General features: G+C 37.4%; 1 protein-coding gene across 4 annotated transcripts in view; it reads left to right on the top strand.

Moving 5' to 3' along the window:
• The window catches only part of DLGAP5 (DLG associated protein 5), a 40795-nt gene extending 26107 nt beyond the window's left edge, over positions 1-14688 (top strand). For 2 of the 4 annotated variants that reach the window (XM_023726211.1, XM_004370886.2), the window contains 6 exons: positions 4085-4304; positions 6804-6996; positions 9538-9598; positions 10223-10469; positions 11730-11779; positions 14294-14683. In XM_023726211.1, coding sequence (XP_023581979.1) covers positions 4085-4304; positions 6804-6996; positions 9538-9598; positions 10223-10469; positions 11730-11779; positions 14294-14434 — 912 coding nt within the window. In that variant the 3' untranslated portion in view covers positions 14435-14683. Of the gene's footprint in view, positions 1-4084; positions 4305-6803; positions 6997-9537; positions 9599-10222; positions 10470-11729; positions 11780-14293 lie in introns of all 4 variants that reach the window. The other 2 variants (XM_023726213.1, XM_023726214.1) reach the window with 2 other exon arrangements.
• The last annotated feature ends 1582 nt before the right edge of the window (positions 14689-16270 follow it).

The raw sequence follows: 16270 nt of genomic DNA, 5'->3' as shown, positions 1-16270 counted from the left end.
GTGAAGGCTTACAGAACAAATAGTTTCTCATGAAACAGTAGTACACATATTGTTTTATGACATTGGTTAACAACCCCACAACAGGTCAACCCTCTTCCTTCTCGAACTTTTTTATGGTGAAAATATACATAGCCAGAGATACACCATTTCAAAAATTTCTACATGCACTGTTCATTGACATCGACTATGCTCTTCCAATTGTGCTGCTATTCTCACTTTATGCCTCTGTTTTATATACTCTATAGTATGATCCACCAGCTGCTCCTTGGAGACTTTATGGAGCAGTTCTACTCTGTCCTATAGGGTCACTATGAGTCAGAATTGATTTAACAGCAACGGTTTTTTTCTTTTTTTCATGGTGTGCTATATTTCAAAATGAAAGAATTTTTAAATAGAAAAGATGAGCAAAGGCTCTTTAGAATATCTGTCTTCTTTCCTGTACTTTATCTTATAAAATTCCCTACTGCTTTCCCCCATGAAATTTGCTTTGTTAACATGATAGATTCCGTGTTTATCCATTTCTAATTTTTTGTTGTTGTTGTAGTTTTTCTTATAGTAGTGCTTTCAACTCAGATTTTGGTTCAGGTGGACACTTCTCAAACTACCTTAGAGCATTGTCAGTTTTTCTATATGATTTTAGAAATATGCTTGTGGTTATAAAATCAGGTTTTCTAGACTGGTATTTTATTATACTCTACAATCCAAATTAAAACTCCCCCCAAAATTACTTTGCTAATGAAGCAGTCTCATGAAGGGACCCTGAAGACAGTGACTAAATTGATGGAATGGATTTCACATCTATTAAACAGTAAAGGATGCTTGAACATTTTAAAGCTACTGGGGGTATTTCTTGTTGAGTGCTTATCCAGGAAACGTTAATATTGTCAGTGATGCAAGTAATGGCGTTATCAGTACAGCATTATATCAGAGCCTTGTAATTCTCCCTCCTATCACCAGATGTCTCTCTCCTCTTACTTTATTTTATAGGCTACTGCTAAGATTATCAAAGTAAAGCTAATCTTTTTTCACCTATACTCTGATATCACTGCCTCCTAATTCTCTTCATTGACCCCATTCTATTAATTTCCTTGTTTTCTCGATTCCACCCTTATCATCAATTTTTAAACATGCTTAATTAAGGGGCTAATCTTTGTATACGTTAAAGAAAATACACACACACATCTCCTTCCAGTTATCTGTACTCCCCTGTTTCCACCTGTTTCTTCCCAGTCATGAACAAGCTCCCTGAAAAAGTTGTCTGTACTCTGTCTTTACTATTTTGGTTTAACTCTCCCATTTATCTCTCCAACTCGTTGCATTTCAACTTTACCCCCTCTTTATGCCTCCGGAACAGTTATCACCAAGGTTATTGAACCTAGTTGCTGAAGTCATCAAACACTTATTTGTAAAACCTAACCCTTCTGCAGTATTTAATAAGGGTCCATACTCCCTCCCTGAAATTATATTCTACTGATTTTCCTCCTACTTCTGCCCATTCTTCAGTCCTGTTTGCAGATTTCTGTTTTTCCACTTATCCCTTAAATGTTTGTGATATTCATAAGTCCTGCCTCAACTCTCTTCTCTCTTTCCAATATTCTTGTGCAGCCTTACCTCCCTACCCCGGGTGGTGATTCCCAGTTCTCTATTTCAAAACACACTTGTTAATGAGCTCTAACTACAACCAAACCAAACCTGTTGCCATCAAGTTGATTCTGACTCATAGCAACCCTATAGGAAACTGCCACATAGTATTTTCAAGGAGCCACTGGTGGATCTGAACTGCTGGCCTTTTGGTTAGCAGCCGAGCTCTTAACCACTGCACCACCAGGGCTCTTTAATGAGCTCTAGTTCTATATATTTTAATTTGTTGTTGTTGTTAGGTGCCATCAAGTTGGTTCTGACTCGTAGCAACCCTATGTACAATAGAACGAAACACTGCCTGGTCCTGCACCATCCTCATAACCGTTGTTACACTTGAGCCCACTGTTGCAGTCACTGTGTCAGTCCATCTCATTGAGGATCTTCCTCTTTTTTTTGACCCTCTACTTTACCAAGCATGATGTCCTTCTCCAGGAACTAGTCCCTCCTGATAACATGTCCAAATTACGTGAGACGAAGTTTTGCCATCCTCGCTTCCAAGGAACATTCTGGTTGTACTTTTTCCGAGATAGATTTGTTCATTTTTCTGGCAATCCATGGTATATTCAGAATTCTTTGCCAACACCATAATTCAAAGACATCAATTCTTTTTCGTCTTCCTTATTCATTGTCTAGCTTTTGCATGTGTATGAGGCAAGTGAAAATACCATGGTTTGGGTCAGGCACACCTCAGTCCTCAAAGTGACATCTTTGCTTTTGAACACTTGAAAGAGGTCTTTTGCAGCAGATTTGCTCAATGCAGTACATTATTTGATTTCTCAACTGCTGTTTCCATGGGTGTTGATTGTGGGTCCAAGTAAAATGAAATTCTTGACAATGTCAATATTTTCTGTTTATCATGATGTTGCTTGTTGGTCCAGTTGTGAGGCTTTTTGCTTACGTTGAAGTTCAATCCATACTGAAGGCTCTGGTCTTTGATTTTCACCAGTAAGTGCTTGAAGTCCTCTTCACTGTCAGCAAGAAAAGTTGTGTCATCTGCATATCGCAAGTTGTTAATGAGTCTTCCTCCGATCCTGATTTCCTATTCTTCTTCTTGTAGTCCAGCTTCGCAGATTATTTGCTCAGCATACATATTGAATAAGTATGGTGAAAGGATACAACCCTGATGAACACCTTTCTTGACTTTAAACCACGCAGTATCCCCTTGTTCTGTTTGAACGACTGCCTCTTGGTCTATGTACAGGTTCTGGAATTCCCATTCTTCGCAATGTTATCCATAATTTGTTATGATCCACACAGTCGAATGCCTTTGCATTGTCAATAAAACACAGGTAAACATCTTTCTGATATTCTCTGCTTTCAGCCAGGATCCATCTGACATCAGCAATGATCTCCCTTGTTCTCAATTTAGTATATCTTAAAATCAGTATATCCTAAACTGAAATCATCTCCACACCAACGCTTCCTCTCTCAGTGAATGGTATTACCATGCCACCAGGTGTCCAAGCTAGAAACTTGGGTATCTTCTTTGGTCCTTTCCTCCTCTATTCTGCCACCTCGGCCATGCACACATCCAATAGATCACCAAGTCCTCTCAATTCCACCTCTTAAATATTTCTTGAATTTGTTCACTTTTTTCTATTTCTTCCTCCTTAGTCTATCATCTGTTCCCAATATCATTGCAGTAGTCTCCTTCCTAACTGGTTTGTAACCCCCCAGCCCATTCTCCAGGCTGTGACCAGCGTCCCTTTCCAAAACACAAATCTGATGTTAATGTCCTGCTTAAAAATTATCAATAGCTGTCTATTCCTGTGTCTTCTGTATAAATGTAGCTCCTTAAAACAGTAACATTCAAGGGCTGTTACTTCTCTCTTACCAACTCCTTCTGGCTTTTCAAACTTGCTGTTCTGTCTCCCTAGCCCAGCAACCGTCCCATTTCCTCACCTCATCTTTTAACCTGGCTAGCTGTGATTTCGGAAACCCTAGTGGCATAGTGGTTAAGAGCTACGGCTGCTACTGAGAGGTCAGCAGTTTGAATCCACCAGGCGCTCCTTGGAAACCCTATGGGGCAGTTCTTCCCTGTCATGTAGGGTCACTTTGAGATGGAATCCACTCAGTGGCAATGGGTTTGCCTTTTTTGGTTTTTAGCTGTGATTTCAGCGTAGATGCTACTTCCTATAAGACTTTCCTGTTGCCTCTGAGGATTGAGCTAGCTGCCATCATTGTGTTCTCCCGCAGCCCTCTGCATTTATCTCTGACGTGACATTTATCCTACTTAGTGTCCTTATCTGGCTCCTCCCTAAGCTGTAAACTCCTTGAGGACAGGAACTTGTCTTTTTACCTTTTTATCCCCAGCATTTTTAGCACATGCTTGGAACTTGATAAATATTTGGTGAATGTGTGAAATATTTTATATATGCTTTATTTGTTTCTTTTATAAGGTAGTAGTGAGCTGCCTTAATAAATGTCATAATTTTCTCTGCAGAAAAAAGTTGTGTCAAGTATAGCAAGTAAACCAAAACAGGATGACGGTGGAAGAATCGCGGCCCGAAATCGCCTAGCTGCCATAAAAAATGCAATGAAAGAGAGAATTAAGCAGGAAGAACATGCTGAGGCAGCAGTCTCTGTAATACCAAAGGAAGTTGATAAAATAGTGTTTGATGCTGGATTTTTCAGAATTGAAAGTCCAGTTAAATCATTCTCAGGTTAGTTTTCTTGCTGAAACTATTTAAGAGAAATACTTAGGGTATCCGGGGGCTTGTATAAGAGGTGAGAAATAGTTTTACATGAAGGGATATCAGCTCTCTGTGATTTCTGTAAAATGGACTATGTGCTCACTCACATACAAATCACATTTTGATGGGTGTGTTCAGATTGCTTTAAGTGTGATACATCTACTAAAATTGCTTTTGTATTTTCTAAGTGATGTGACATCTTTTATTACCACCTAATCTCACAATCCTGTGAAGAAGGTCACAGGGCCCCAAAAAGTAAGGAAAATGGCAGCAACATGAGAAGTGAAGTGATTTTATCCAGGTCACACAGTTAGAAGTTGGGTGAGGATTTAGAATGAAAAGGAAACTTGGGTGTCAAACTATCACACTTCTCAACTTTGCTTTAGAATGAAGCTTAATGGAAGTGGGGTTTGGTTTAATTTTTCATTTGTATTAAAATCTTTGCTGAAATCTTTTGGAAAGGTAGTGAATGTACTAATTTCCTCATTTTAAAATATTCCAGTGAAACCAGTTTTTAAGACTTCAGGAAACCATTCTTACGATTTTCTACTTCTGATTGTATTTTTTAGTAGCTATTTTTCATAGACTATCTTTATATCTAGATTCAGATGATTTACTTATAAACCATAGAATAACAGGTCATAGTTGAAGTACTCTGTGCCTTAAATCTTAGTCAAATTTCTACTAGTGCTTTAAGTGCTAGATATTTATTTTCAAGGATAATGGTGCCAAGTCCTCTTCAAGTTTCAATTAGCTTGAAGGGCTGTTTCTCCTCCATTATTTGTGTCCACTAGAAATTTTTCTGAAAATAAACTAAGCGGCTATCTGGTAATTTACCTTGAAATATAAATTTATCACCTCGAGTATGTGCTGGCTTCTCTGTCAGTTTAGGCGTTGCACCTGGTGTAATTTTGGTTTGCGTCATTTACTCTTAGCAGCTGGGCTCTTTGGATACCCAGGAATCTCCCCACTGCTAATAAGATGGCGCCTTGCTACTACTTACTTCCCAGGGAGCCTATTGGTTTCCACAGCTGTGACCTTATCACTGTCTCTACTTTTATGTACCCAACTCAGCCCTATGGATGGGAAGATTGAGGTTTATGGCAAAACTTAATCTTTTAATATTGAATATTAGTTATCGAGCACATACTTTATTTGAGGCTTGTTACAAAATGGTAGACCTCCAGGAAGCTCTCTCATCCCATTTCCCACTTCCTAGACGCAACCACTTGCAGATCTTAATGGTGTTTGATGTTGTGTACTGCCATAACTCTAAACAGGTGCAGCAATTTCCTTGAATTACTCCTTTGTTTACCCTCCTTGATTTTCTCCAATCTTTCTTTCAGAAACACTTATTTTTCTCCTGGTAAACTGACTCTATTGTTATCATTCTTTTCTGTATTTGTTGTTATCTCCTACTTCCAGGGAGATTTTCTCACCTTTTCTGTTGGCTATCATGGTTTTAATTCCTTAGAGCTTTTTCTCATTCTCTGAATGTTCCTTTTTATAGCATTCAGTACTTGTTTCATAAGTGCACTGTTATCTTCCTGAGCATTTTAATGATAGTTTTTGTTTGCTTCCTCTTGTATAGACAGTATTTGTTCCAAGATGCTTTCATCTGATTGTTTTTGATGTCACTCTCTCATATTAGAGGCTCTCCTCTGTGATCTTTTTTTTTTTTTTTTTTTTGTGATTCTTCACTGCCTGCTTCTTGTTAAGAGTGAATCACTAAAAAGCTGACTAGAAACTCTGTTCACATAAGTAGGGTCTTTGCTGTAGACTGATTTGGCTGGGCCATTATACTGGGAACTTACATATCACTGTATTTAAATATTTTTTCATGTACTAGTCAGATTCCGCAGAGAAGATTCTTCCAATCTGCTGCCTGAAGGGTATAATACTGGCTGCCAGCCTTTCCGGAGCCTTGCAGGAAAAGAAAGCTGAATGTCTCAACAGTTTGTTTGTACATGTTTACTTAATCCCCTTATTTTCCATATAATACTCCTATCAACTGTAGCTGGTATCCCCAGAGACCCTCTATTGTACCTTTTTTTAGGAAGTAAACCTAGTTTTCTGATCAGTGATGGGCGGTGGTGGTGGTTGAGGAGGAGGAGGAGGTAGATGGCTGTTGTGGACAGTTGCCCTGCTGTGCGGAATAAGGAAGGGACTCTGGGGCTCTAATTGTCCTCTAAACTGACTTTGAAACAATCCTCCTGTTTTTAGCCCCACTTTCAGAGATACTTGGGACCACCCACCAATTCGTTTTGGAGTTCTCTGATATAATTGGGTTTATTCTCATCTTTCTTCACTAGTGGCTTAGGATTCATTTTCTTGGGTCTGCTAAGTATTATAACACTCACCCATCTACATTACAGCTTCCAAATTTCTCTTTGTACTGTTTTTCTAGTTAAAATGAAAATTGAACGAAAGAACTATTTTGATGTTGAAGTGATTTCTCTCATCTTCTAGGACTTTCTATCTCTTCTGAACGTCTTTCTCAAAGACCTAGAACACCTAAGTCTGTTGGCAAAGCTGTGTTTCAGAGCAGGGCTGAGATGAACCTTCTAAGACAAACTATGACACCAGAGAATCCTGATCCTCAGAGCATCAAAAGTGAACACATTGTTGATAAGACTTTGCTTCCAATTATTCCTGAAAACAGGTATTTATTTAACATGCTAAGAGTTTAACTGTATGCTGACCTTAAATACCATTTCAGATTGTTAAGCTGGTAAAATGTGCCAGGTATATGTATGTGTATATAAATTTTTTTTTATTGTGGTAAAATATATATAACAAAACATTTGCCATTTCAACCATTTTTGTGTGTACAATTCATTGACATTAATTACATTCATCAGGTTGTATAACCATCACCACTATCCATTTCCAAATAATTTTCATCACCCTTAACAGAAACTGATGTTCCTTAAGCAATCAACTCCCCATTTTCTCCTCCTACCTGCCCCTGGTCTCCACTAATAAACTTTGGTCTCTATGCATTTGCCCATTATAGATATTTTATGTAAGTGGGATCATGCAATACAGACATATTTTTTAATTAAATTTCACAATGACTGTAATGTATAGGCAACACTTTCACTTTATAAATAAGGAAACTGAGACTATTACAGGTTGGTAAATGGTTATATTTAGATGGACAAAGTAAATTCTGCAGAACTAAGAGGAGAAGAAGCAATATGGTGTTCTTTGGTATTAAATAGACAGTATCTTTGGTGCTTGACAAATCTGAGCTAAAAAACAGCTCAATAACTTACTAGCTATGAAACTTTGGGGCGAGTTAATTAATTTTCTTAGCTTCTGTCTTAGTTACCTAGTGCTGCTATAACAGGAATACCACAAGTGGGTGGCTTTAACAAAATGAAATTTATTTTCTCACAGTTTAGGAGACTAGAAGTCCAAATTCAGGGTGCCGGTTCTAGGGGAAGGCTTTCTCTTTCAGTTTTAGGGGAAGGTCCTTGTTCTGGGCTCCTGATGATCTTCATGTAGCATGGCATCTATCTTCCCCCAGCTCTGCTTCCTCGCTTGCTTTTTAAATCTCTTTTGTATCTCAAAAGAAGTTGACTGAAGACACACCCTCCACTAGTCCTGCCTTATTAACACAACAAAGATAACCCATTCCCAAATGGAATTATAACCACAGGCATAGAGGTTAGGATTTACAACACATATTTTAGGGGGGACACAATCTAATCCATAACAGATCTTCAGTTTCACCATCTATAAAACAGCAATGCTGATGCCTCCCTTACAGGGTCTTGGGCCAGCCTTTATAGAAAGTACCTGAAGAATGGGGTCTTGACAGATGGCAGAGCACAGAGAAAGGGCACCTAACGTGAGCTGAATAACTATCACGGGCTAGACATGGTTCTGGGTCCTTAACGTGTCATTTCCTTTAATCCATATAACAACTCTGTGGGGTAGGTATTAGTTCCCCATTTTTCAAGTGAGAAAACTGAGGTTTAAAGTTAATAACTTACACCAAATCAAAAAAAAAAAAAAAACCAAGCCTGTTGCCATCGAGTCAATTCCAACTCATAGTGACTCCATGTGTTACAGAGTAGAACTGAGCTCCATAGGGTTTTCTTGGCTGTGAGTTTTACAGAAACAGAGCTTGTAATTGGTGAAACTGGATACTGCCTACATTCTTTCTACTACACAGTACTGCCTCCACACAAACACATCAGAATTACCGATATAGCCTCTGTTCATGGAAAATAAATGCACTGAAAATAAGATAAGAAAGAGATACTAGAAAGTAAGTGGGAAATAAAAGTATAGTCTAGAGCCCAGAGAGGCCTGTTAGACCTATTATAAATTTAGAGATGGGACAGTATTGAATCCTCAGCCATAGCAGAAACAAGGCTGTCAAAAAAAATAAAGAATACCCTATTAATTTTTAATAATTACCAAGGTATATTAGCCACAAGGGACTAAAATATTTTAGGTATTCTGGAAACTTACGGATTATAAAATACCAATTTATTGTCATTTCTTAAATGCAAGTTGCTTTACTTTGTATGTTCTTTAGTTTATTATCTTGTACTAAGAAGATCCACAATTGGATTTGAGTGATAATATTAAAAGTACTCTGTAAAAAAAATTTTTTTATGTAATTCCCAAAAGTAATCCTGAAAGAGAACATCTTACAAATAAACAACTTTGTGCAATGAAGGCAAAGTAAAACTGAAAAAAAGCTAGAAAAATAGAGTAAATTAAAAAAAAAAACTTGGAAGAGATTGAGACAGATATTTCCAGTAGAATGTGAGTTAAGAACCTCAGGGTTAGAACATATTGTGCTATAACCAGCAAATAAATGTAGCAAGCTCCATTTACAAAATAATTGAGTTCTTGCTTATACCGCCCACTGAAGTCAACTGCATTCTGACCTTTCCCTAGTGTGTGACTTTGAATTTGGCTAAGATTTCAAAGTACTGTTGGTGGATCTATATAAGTGACTAATCAGCATGGGAACAGGCTTATGAACTTTCTGTAGAAGATTGCATTTATTTTGTAAGGCCATAGTCCAAGACATATCTTTTTGGATCAGGCTTGATCTTGAACCAGATTCCATCTTTGATCCATTCCCTAAACTAATTGCTTAAAGGTTTGACTCAAGACACAAGTCGAAGATAGCAGTATGTTCAGTATGTGAGTATAATGCTGCTTTTTTCTTGTTAAGGAACAGCATGGTAGAAGATGCCCAGTGTCCCGGATTACAGGATTTAGTTGAAGTAAATCATGTAAGTCCTACTCCAGGGCAGTTGATAACCCTCTATGTTATCTGTTTATTTCAGTATATATGGTAACTCCATAAACCACCCCCAGCATTTCCATCGGAGAATGACAGTTCTTATTACGAAGGTCTTTGGCTTGTTTAAAACGATAGCACCATCTTTTATTCTTTGCCTAACATCAGGATGAATATGGAGCCAGTGAACTAGAGCAGAGATAGACAAGCTACAGCCCCTATTTTTGTAAATAAAGTTTTATTAGAACACAGCCATGCTTATATGTTTACATATTATCTCTGGCTGCTTTTGAGATACAGTGGCAGAGCTGAGTAGGGATGACAAAGACCCTATCGCTCAGAAAGCCTAAAATACTTATTATATATGACCTTTCACAGAAAATGTTTGCCAGACTCTGAACTGGAGTATAGATACTGGCTGAGAAACTTTCTTTCAATCATACTATTTCTTTCACATTATTTGAATTAATTGTTCAGGAAACAAGATAGGATTTACAGTGTTCTCTAGCCTGTATTTATAATGTCATCCTTCTTTTTTTTATTTTTAACAGCAATGAAGCTTTTTCTGTTTGTTGCAATTTTGATAATTAAATATAATACTAATCTTTACCTTTAGGATGCAAATAAGATAAACTTTGAGATGGATTGTTTACCCAGTGAAAGAATGAATTTGCTTCTACTTGCTGGTGAAGTAGCAGATAATACTAAAAAAATGGAAGACATGTCAGATGTTATGGAAGGAATGGAACTGAAATCTCCCATTATAGCACAAGATGTTTTGATGAGTAGCCCTGAAAAACACATACCATCACAAAATAACATCTCACAGGAGGAAGAAACTAAAATTTCTTTGTGTCAATCAGGTGGGGTCTTTGTAATATATTTAAATGCAGCTTTGTTTAATAAATGAATTTAAACTATAGATCATTCTAAGTACTTCAGAGTACCAGTTTGTAAGGATAAAGTTTGAAGAATTGGACATCCACAGTAAATAGCTTATGAGTTGGTTTGTGTGGTAGCATTCCACACTCTACCCTAATCCCCTTGAGGGAAAACTAATGGAAATCAACACATATTAACCCAAGTTGGGTGTAAGGAGCAGTTTACATTTGTTGTTGTGAGTTGCTGTCAGGTTGATTCCTGCTCATGGTTAACCCCATGTGTGCGGCTGAAACAGATCGCCAAGCCTGTCTTCCAAGGCTCCTCTGGGTGGGTTCAAACCTCCAATCTTTTGGCTAGTAGTTGAGTACTTAACCATTTGTACCACCCAGGGACGCATTTTACAATTAGGCCTAAGTATTTGGGATCCCTCACTGTTTGCCAAGACTCAGAAAAATTCCTTAAAGGTTGTTTAGTTTTTTTCAATACACACCCCCAATCCTCTCTTCAAAATGCCCTATTTTTCTTCCCTAGTGTCTATTCCTACTGTCTGTGTTATGATTGTTCTGCAGTAGGAAACGGCTCTTGTGTTTTTGTGGACAGTTTCATCTGCTATTCTGTGGTGCTGGTCTCTGGGGCCTAAGGCAAAAGAAAACAATATAATCTTGGCCAGACATATAATGCCTGCCCTTCAACTGTATTTTTCATCCAACATTTTTTAGGTACCTAACATTGTAAGTATGAGATTGGTTTACAGAATACTCTTTTTATACTGGGATTAAAGGTAAGAATTAGTAAAAAAAAAAATTTAACTACATTTAAAAAAATGTTATAGCATTAAGAAAAAGATGGCCGTCAAGTTGATTCTGACTCACAGCGACCCTGTAGAACAGAGTAGACCTGCCCCGTAGGGTGTTCAAGGCTGTAAGTCTTTACAGAAGCTGACTGTCACATCTTTCTCTCTAGAAGCAGCAGGTGGGTTCAAACCACGACCTTTCAGTTAGTAGCCGAGCACTTAACCACTGTGCCACCAGGGCTCCTTTATTGCATAAAATGACTTATATTTTTGTCTTAGCGTTTGGTATGTGGAAACTTACAATTGTTTAAGGCTATATTCATTTCTAGCAACCTTTGATTGTAAAAATATTCTTTAAAAAGTTAAAAATTATTTTCTTTGTTTTTCAGTACTATTTGAAAAAATATTCTTTAAAAAGTTAAAAAATTTTTTCTTTGTTGTTTTTCAGTACTGTTTGATAATAAAAGCCTCACAACTGAATGCCATCTTCTTGATTCAGTAAGTTTCCTAATAAGTTTTTTTATTCTAGGTTTCTTTTATAAAATTAATATTACTCACTTTTACATTTGTGTACAAAGTTTAAAATTTATATCATTATTTTGCTTGCTTTGATATCTATTTGTTATTCATTTTTCTCAAGAGAAGAAAACACTTCCCATGTTTATATACTTTAAAATATCATGGTTTAACGTTCCCAAGGCCAACTCTTCAGACAAAGATTAGACTGGACTATGGGACGTAAATCGATACTCATGAAGAGTGTGCTTCTTATTCTTAGCTCAAGTAGATACATGAGACTAAATGGGCAGCTCCTGTCTGGAGGCTAGATGAGAAGGCAGAGAGTGTCAGGAGCTGGTTGAATGGACATGGGAAATCCAGGGTGGAGAGGAAGAGTGTGCTGTCACAGTATAGGGAGAGCAAGTAGGGTCACAAAACTATGTTTATGTATAAATTTTTGTATGAGAGACTAACTTGAATTGTAAAGTTTCACTTAAAGCACAACAATAAAAAAAAAAATCATGGTTTAGTACTGAACCCTGAAGATTCATTTCCGTATATGATTTATGTATCAAATTTTTCATGACAAGTTGGTCGACTACTTCAGTATCTAATATGTGGCTTGGATTATGCTGGGTATTTATAAGTGATGCAAGAAAAATATACGGTAAGGTTTTTGCCCTTCTGAAACCTACAACTGGGGAGATAATGTCTATCCCACCTTCAGTCATCATCGGTTATTTTAGTTCTAATTCTTTTAGATTATTATATTTATGCCCTGCTTTTTTATTTGGAAGCCTTCCCCAGCCTTAACTTTTGGTGGCCTTTTGCCTCTAAATCTAGCACAAACATTAGCCCTCTCGTGAAGCCTTTCTGGTTCTCACCTCTCCCATGTTAATGTATATATATGCACATGTGCAATGCTGGCAGTATACACATTTCATCTCTTATTAGAGAGTATAATATGAATGTATTATAATTTCAGGAATCTGTTTCCCTTTTTAACTATAAATTCTTTATTAAGCAGAGCTGCCTGATTCATATGCATGGATGCAGGCTGTGTGACTGGCATAGGTGAAACAGTGCTCACTTGCGTATTCAGTGTTTATAGCATTGATTTTTCAGCCTCATCCCCAGAGATTTTTATTTCAATGATCTGGAATAGGACCCTAGTATTGTTTTTTTTTTCATTGAATGATCCTAATATGCAGCCAGGATTGACAACTCTGGTTTAAAGCCTCACTTTTACATTTTCCAGAGGCAACTGCTAAAGTGGGTCATAAGATGGCTTTGGTGTGCTAACTTCTGACCCCAGAATATAAGATTTTCATTAAGGCAAGTGTAGGTTCAAATAGCAACAATTTTTGTCAACCTCAGGAGCCCTGGCAAATGCGTGGCTACCTTAGGCTACTAATTCTCTAAGCACCCCTGTATATCTTGGCTTTCATTATCTTTCCAAGCTGGCTTCTTTGTGATCAGGCTCCTGGGCTACCCTGTATCTCAGAAGCAGAATGAAGTGGGTTGCTGTGACCTGCATACTCTTCTTTCCTTGGTCTTAACTCCTTAATTATAGGCTGAGACCTAGAGGGCCAGAGACTTCCATTTAAAGCTAGTTTATGTAAACCTGATTTAATCCTGATCCCAGATCTGGACTGTTAATGATCGGTTCTGATAATATATGACCCTGGAAATTAATGAATTATAATATTCTGGTTTTGATTTATTAGTAATATGTTGTAAAGCACTTCACAGTTATACATTATCTCATTGATCAACCTTTGTTGTTGCTATTGTTGGTTGCCATTGAGTCAGCTCTGACTCATGGCAACCCCATGTGTGCAGAGTGCAGCTGTTTCATAGAGTTTTCAAGGCTGTGACCTTTTGGAAGCAGATCTCCGGGCCCGTTTTCCGAGGCACCTCTGGGTGGCTTCAAACCACCAATCTTCCAGCTAGTGGTCCAGTGCTTAACCATTTGTGCCACCCAGGGACCTGATAAATCTTAGTACCCATATAGTTTTTCTCCCTGTGATTTCTTCCCCATGCCCATAAATTGATATATACCTTTATATAGGTCCACTTGTCTATTTTAGGCCCAAATTATTACTTGCCTAGTAGCATCATATGAACCTGAAGGAGGGCTTGAGGGGGGAAGAAAGAAAAGGACCCCAGCAGGATCACACTCTAGTAAAATGACTATTAAGTGCTGTTATATGGATCACAGTTTGTGGAGTCTGCATATGCTGCTTAAGTCCACTTATGTATTACTAATCGCCTCTTTTTAAGCATGTATTCCTAATATACCTTTTCAATTAAAAAAAACTGTATATTTAAAATTAGATCTCTTACAAAGTAGCATAATCATGTTTTTAATGGCTCTATTAATAATTCATGTTACATTTTATTATTATAGAGAAAAAAATTTTATTTGTTAATGAATCCACTAGCAACTAACAGTGCTAAAGACTTAATTGGTGAAACTCTTAATGGTTACTTTAATGATCTCGCTTACTCTAGCCAGGTTTAAATGGCAGTAATCCATTTGCTCAGATGGAGGGGAGACATCAAGAACATGCCAGACACATTTCCTTTGGTGGTAACCTGATTGCCTTTTCACCTCTAAGGCCCCTCAGTGGAGAACAACCAGAAGAATTTTGAATTTAAAAGTAAATCCAGATTTTTTTCTTCATATTATCAATGCTGTGATATAGTCTTAGAAATACTGAGAATTTCAGGAATATGGATTTGTGTTCACTTCTGTTCAACCCAGTTATATATTGTCATGTAATATTTAAAAATTCTGTGTTCATCAAAGTTTTAGATATGATACTGTTTTTCAAGGGAAGTTGGGATATTCTGTACATTACTAACTACACAGAATGTATAAACTTGAGGCTAAGTATACTTACTTACAACTAATGTAGCATTCTTCAGTTTAATCAAAATGTAAAATTAAACTTCGATAGAAATATTTGAATCCTTTTGTATTTTATTCATAGTTTGAACACTTAAATCTGTTAATGTTGAATAGCTTTGCACATTGCATTTCCCAGTGTGTATTGAATTTCTGTAGTTGAGCTTTCCATATTCTGAAGTCAGTTTATATGCTGCAGTTTCAAATGATTAAATTATTAGAGGTGGCTGTTAAATTCTTGCCTTTTTCTTTCTTTTTGCTTTTCTTAATATACTTTCTTTTTTAGAGCAGTGTTATGTTTACAGGAATATTGCTTAGAAAGTACAGAGTTCTCATATAATCCCTTACCCTGCTCACAGTTTCTCTGATTACCATCTTGATATCACTTAATGTGCTTGAAATATTTTCTTTTTCAAAACTCTTAGCTATAGGATTGTCAAAGACACAGCCATCTGAATAACAGAGCACCAAGAAAACTCAGAGTAGCTAAAGTTTGTATCTAGACCTGGGTCCAGTTATTTCTGTCTGCAGATGAGTTGAGGGTTGGAGACATTCACCAAGTAAGCAGCAACTTTGTGGACAGCCCCCATATTAGTGGTTTTCAAACAAAACAAAACACCTCTACTTTTCTTGTCAGAGGAAGATGTGTTAGGCTTGTAGGAAAGATGGCATTTACCATCCAGTCCACATGGGCTATGGAGAAGCTAGATGAGGTGCTGGCTGAGAAGAATGTGCTCGGAATGCCTAATCTTAACAAAAGGTAAAAGTAGCTTTAACAGTCCATTAATGAATAATTTAAGCAGGCCATGTTGAACAAAAAACATAAAAAAATAATGTTTGACTTCACAGATAGAGCAGATGAAAATAGGTGTCAGAAAACATGGTTTTTTTTTTGGTAGCTTTAACAAGATTTACTATTGAATCATTTAGAAAGCTTTGGCTATTAAGTAATAGTAAAATGGACTCAAACTGGTTTAACAATAAGGGAATTGTTTCACAAATCCTCAGAGTGATTCCAGGCACTTTACAATCCACAGCTCAATGATGATATCAAGGTTCAACCTTCAGTCCACAGTTCATTCTGCCACCTTTGCTGCTGGCTTCTCTTTTAAGGCCGGGTGGTTGTGGGGCCATAGATGGCTGCTAGTGGCAATCAGAGCTATATCCTCCCCTTTGATCTAATTGGGCCAACTAATGCCACATCCCACATCCTCCCAGATCAATAAAAGTCAACAGGGAAATTCCATGTATTGGTTGGCTTAAACTAATCAGGATCCCCTATTGGATCTGGAATCATACCTGAATAAAACCATGATTGTCAGGAAAGGGGAAATAGATATTAGTTGGACAAACATCAGTGTGGCCTACAACTAGATAAGAGTGTTCTTGGCCTTGGGCTATTGGACTGTAGGGTTTTGAGGTATCAGGAAAATCCTTAGAGATAAAATGAAAGAAAACTGCTTAGGTAGAACAAGAGCCTTTCCAAAATAGGAAGAGAAGGAATTTCCGTTTATTGAAGACCTACTATTTGGTGGGCCCTTTGCAAACACTAGAGCCCTGGTGGCACAGTGGTTAAGAAC

Source organism: Trichechus manatus, unplaced genomic scaffold (assembly GCF_000243295.1).
Source record: "Trichechus manatus latirostris isolate Lorelei unplaced genomic scaffold, TriManLat1.0 scaffold00010, whole genome shotgun sequence".
NCBI lineage: Eukaryota > Metazoa > Chordata > Mammalia > Sirenia > Trichechidae > Trichechus > Trichechus manatus.
The sequence above is the reverse complement of the archived record's forward strand: the minus strand, read 5'-3'. Positions and strand labels throughout refer to the sequence as shown.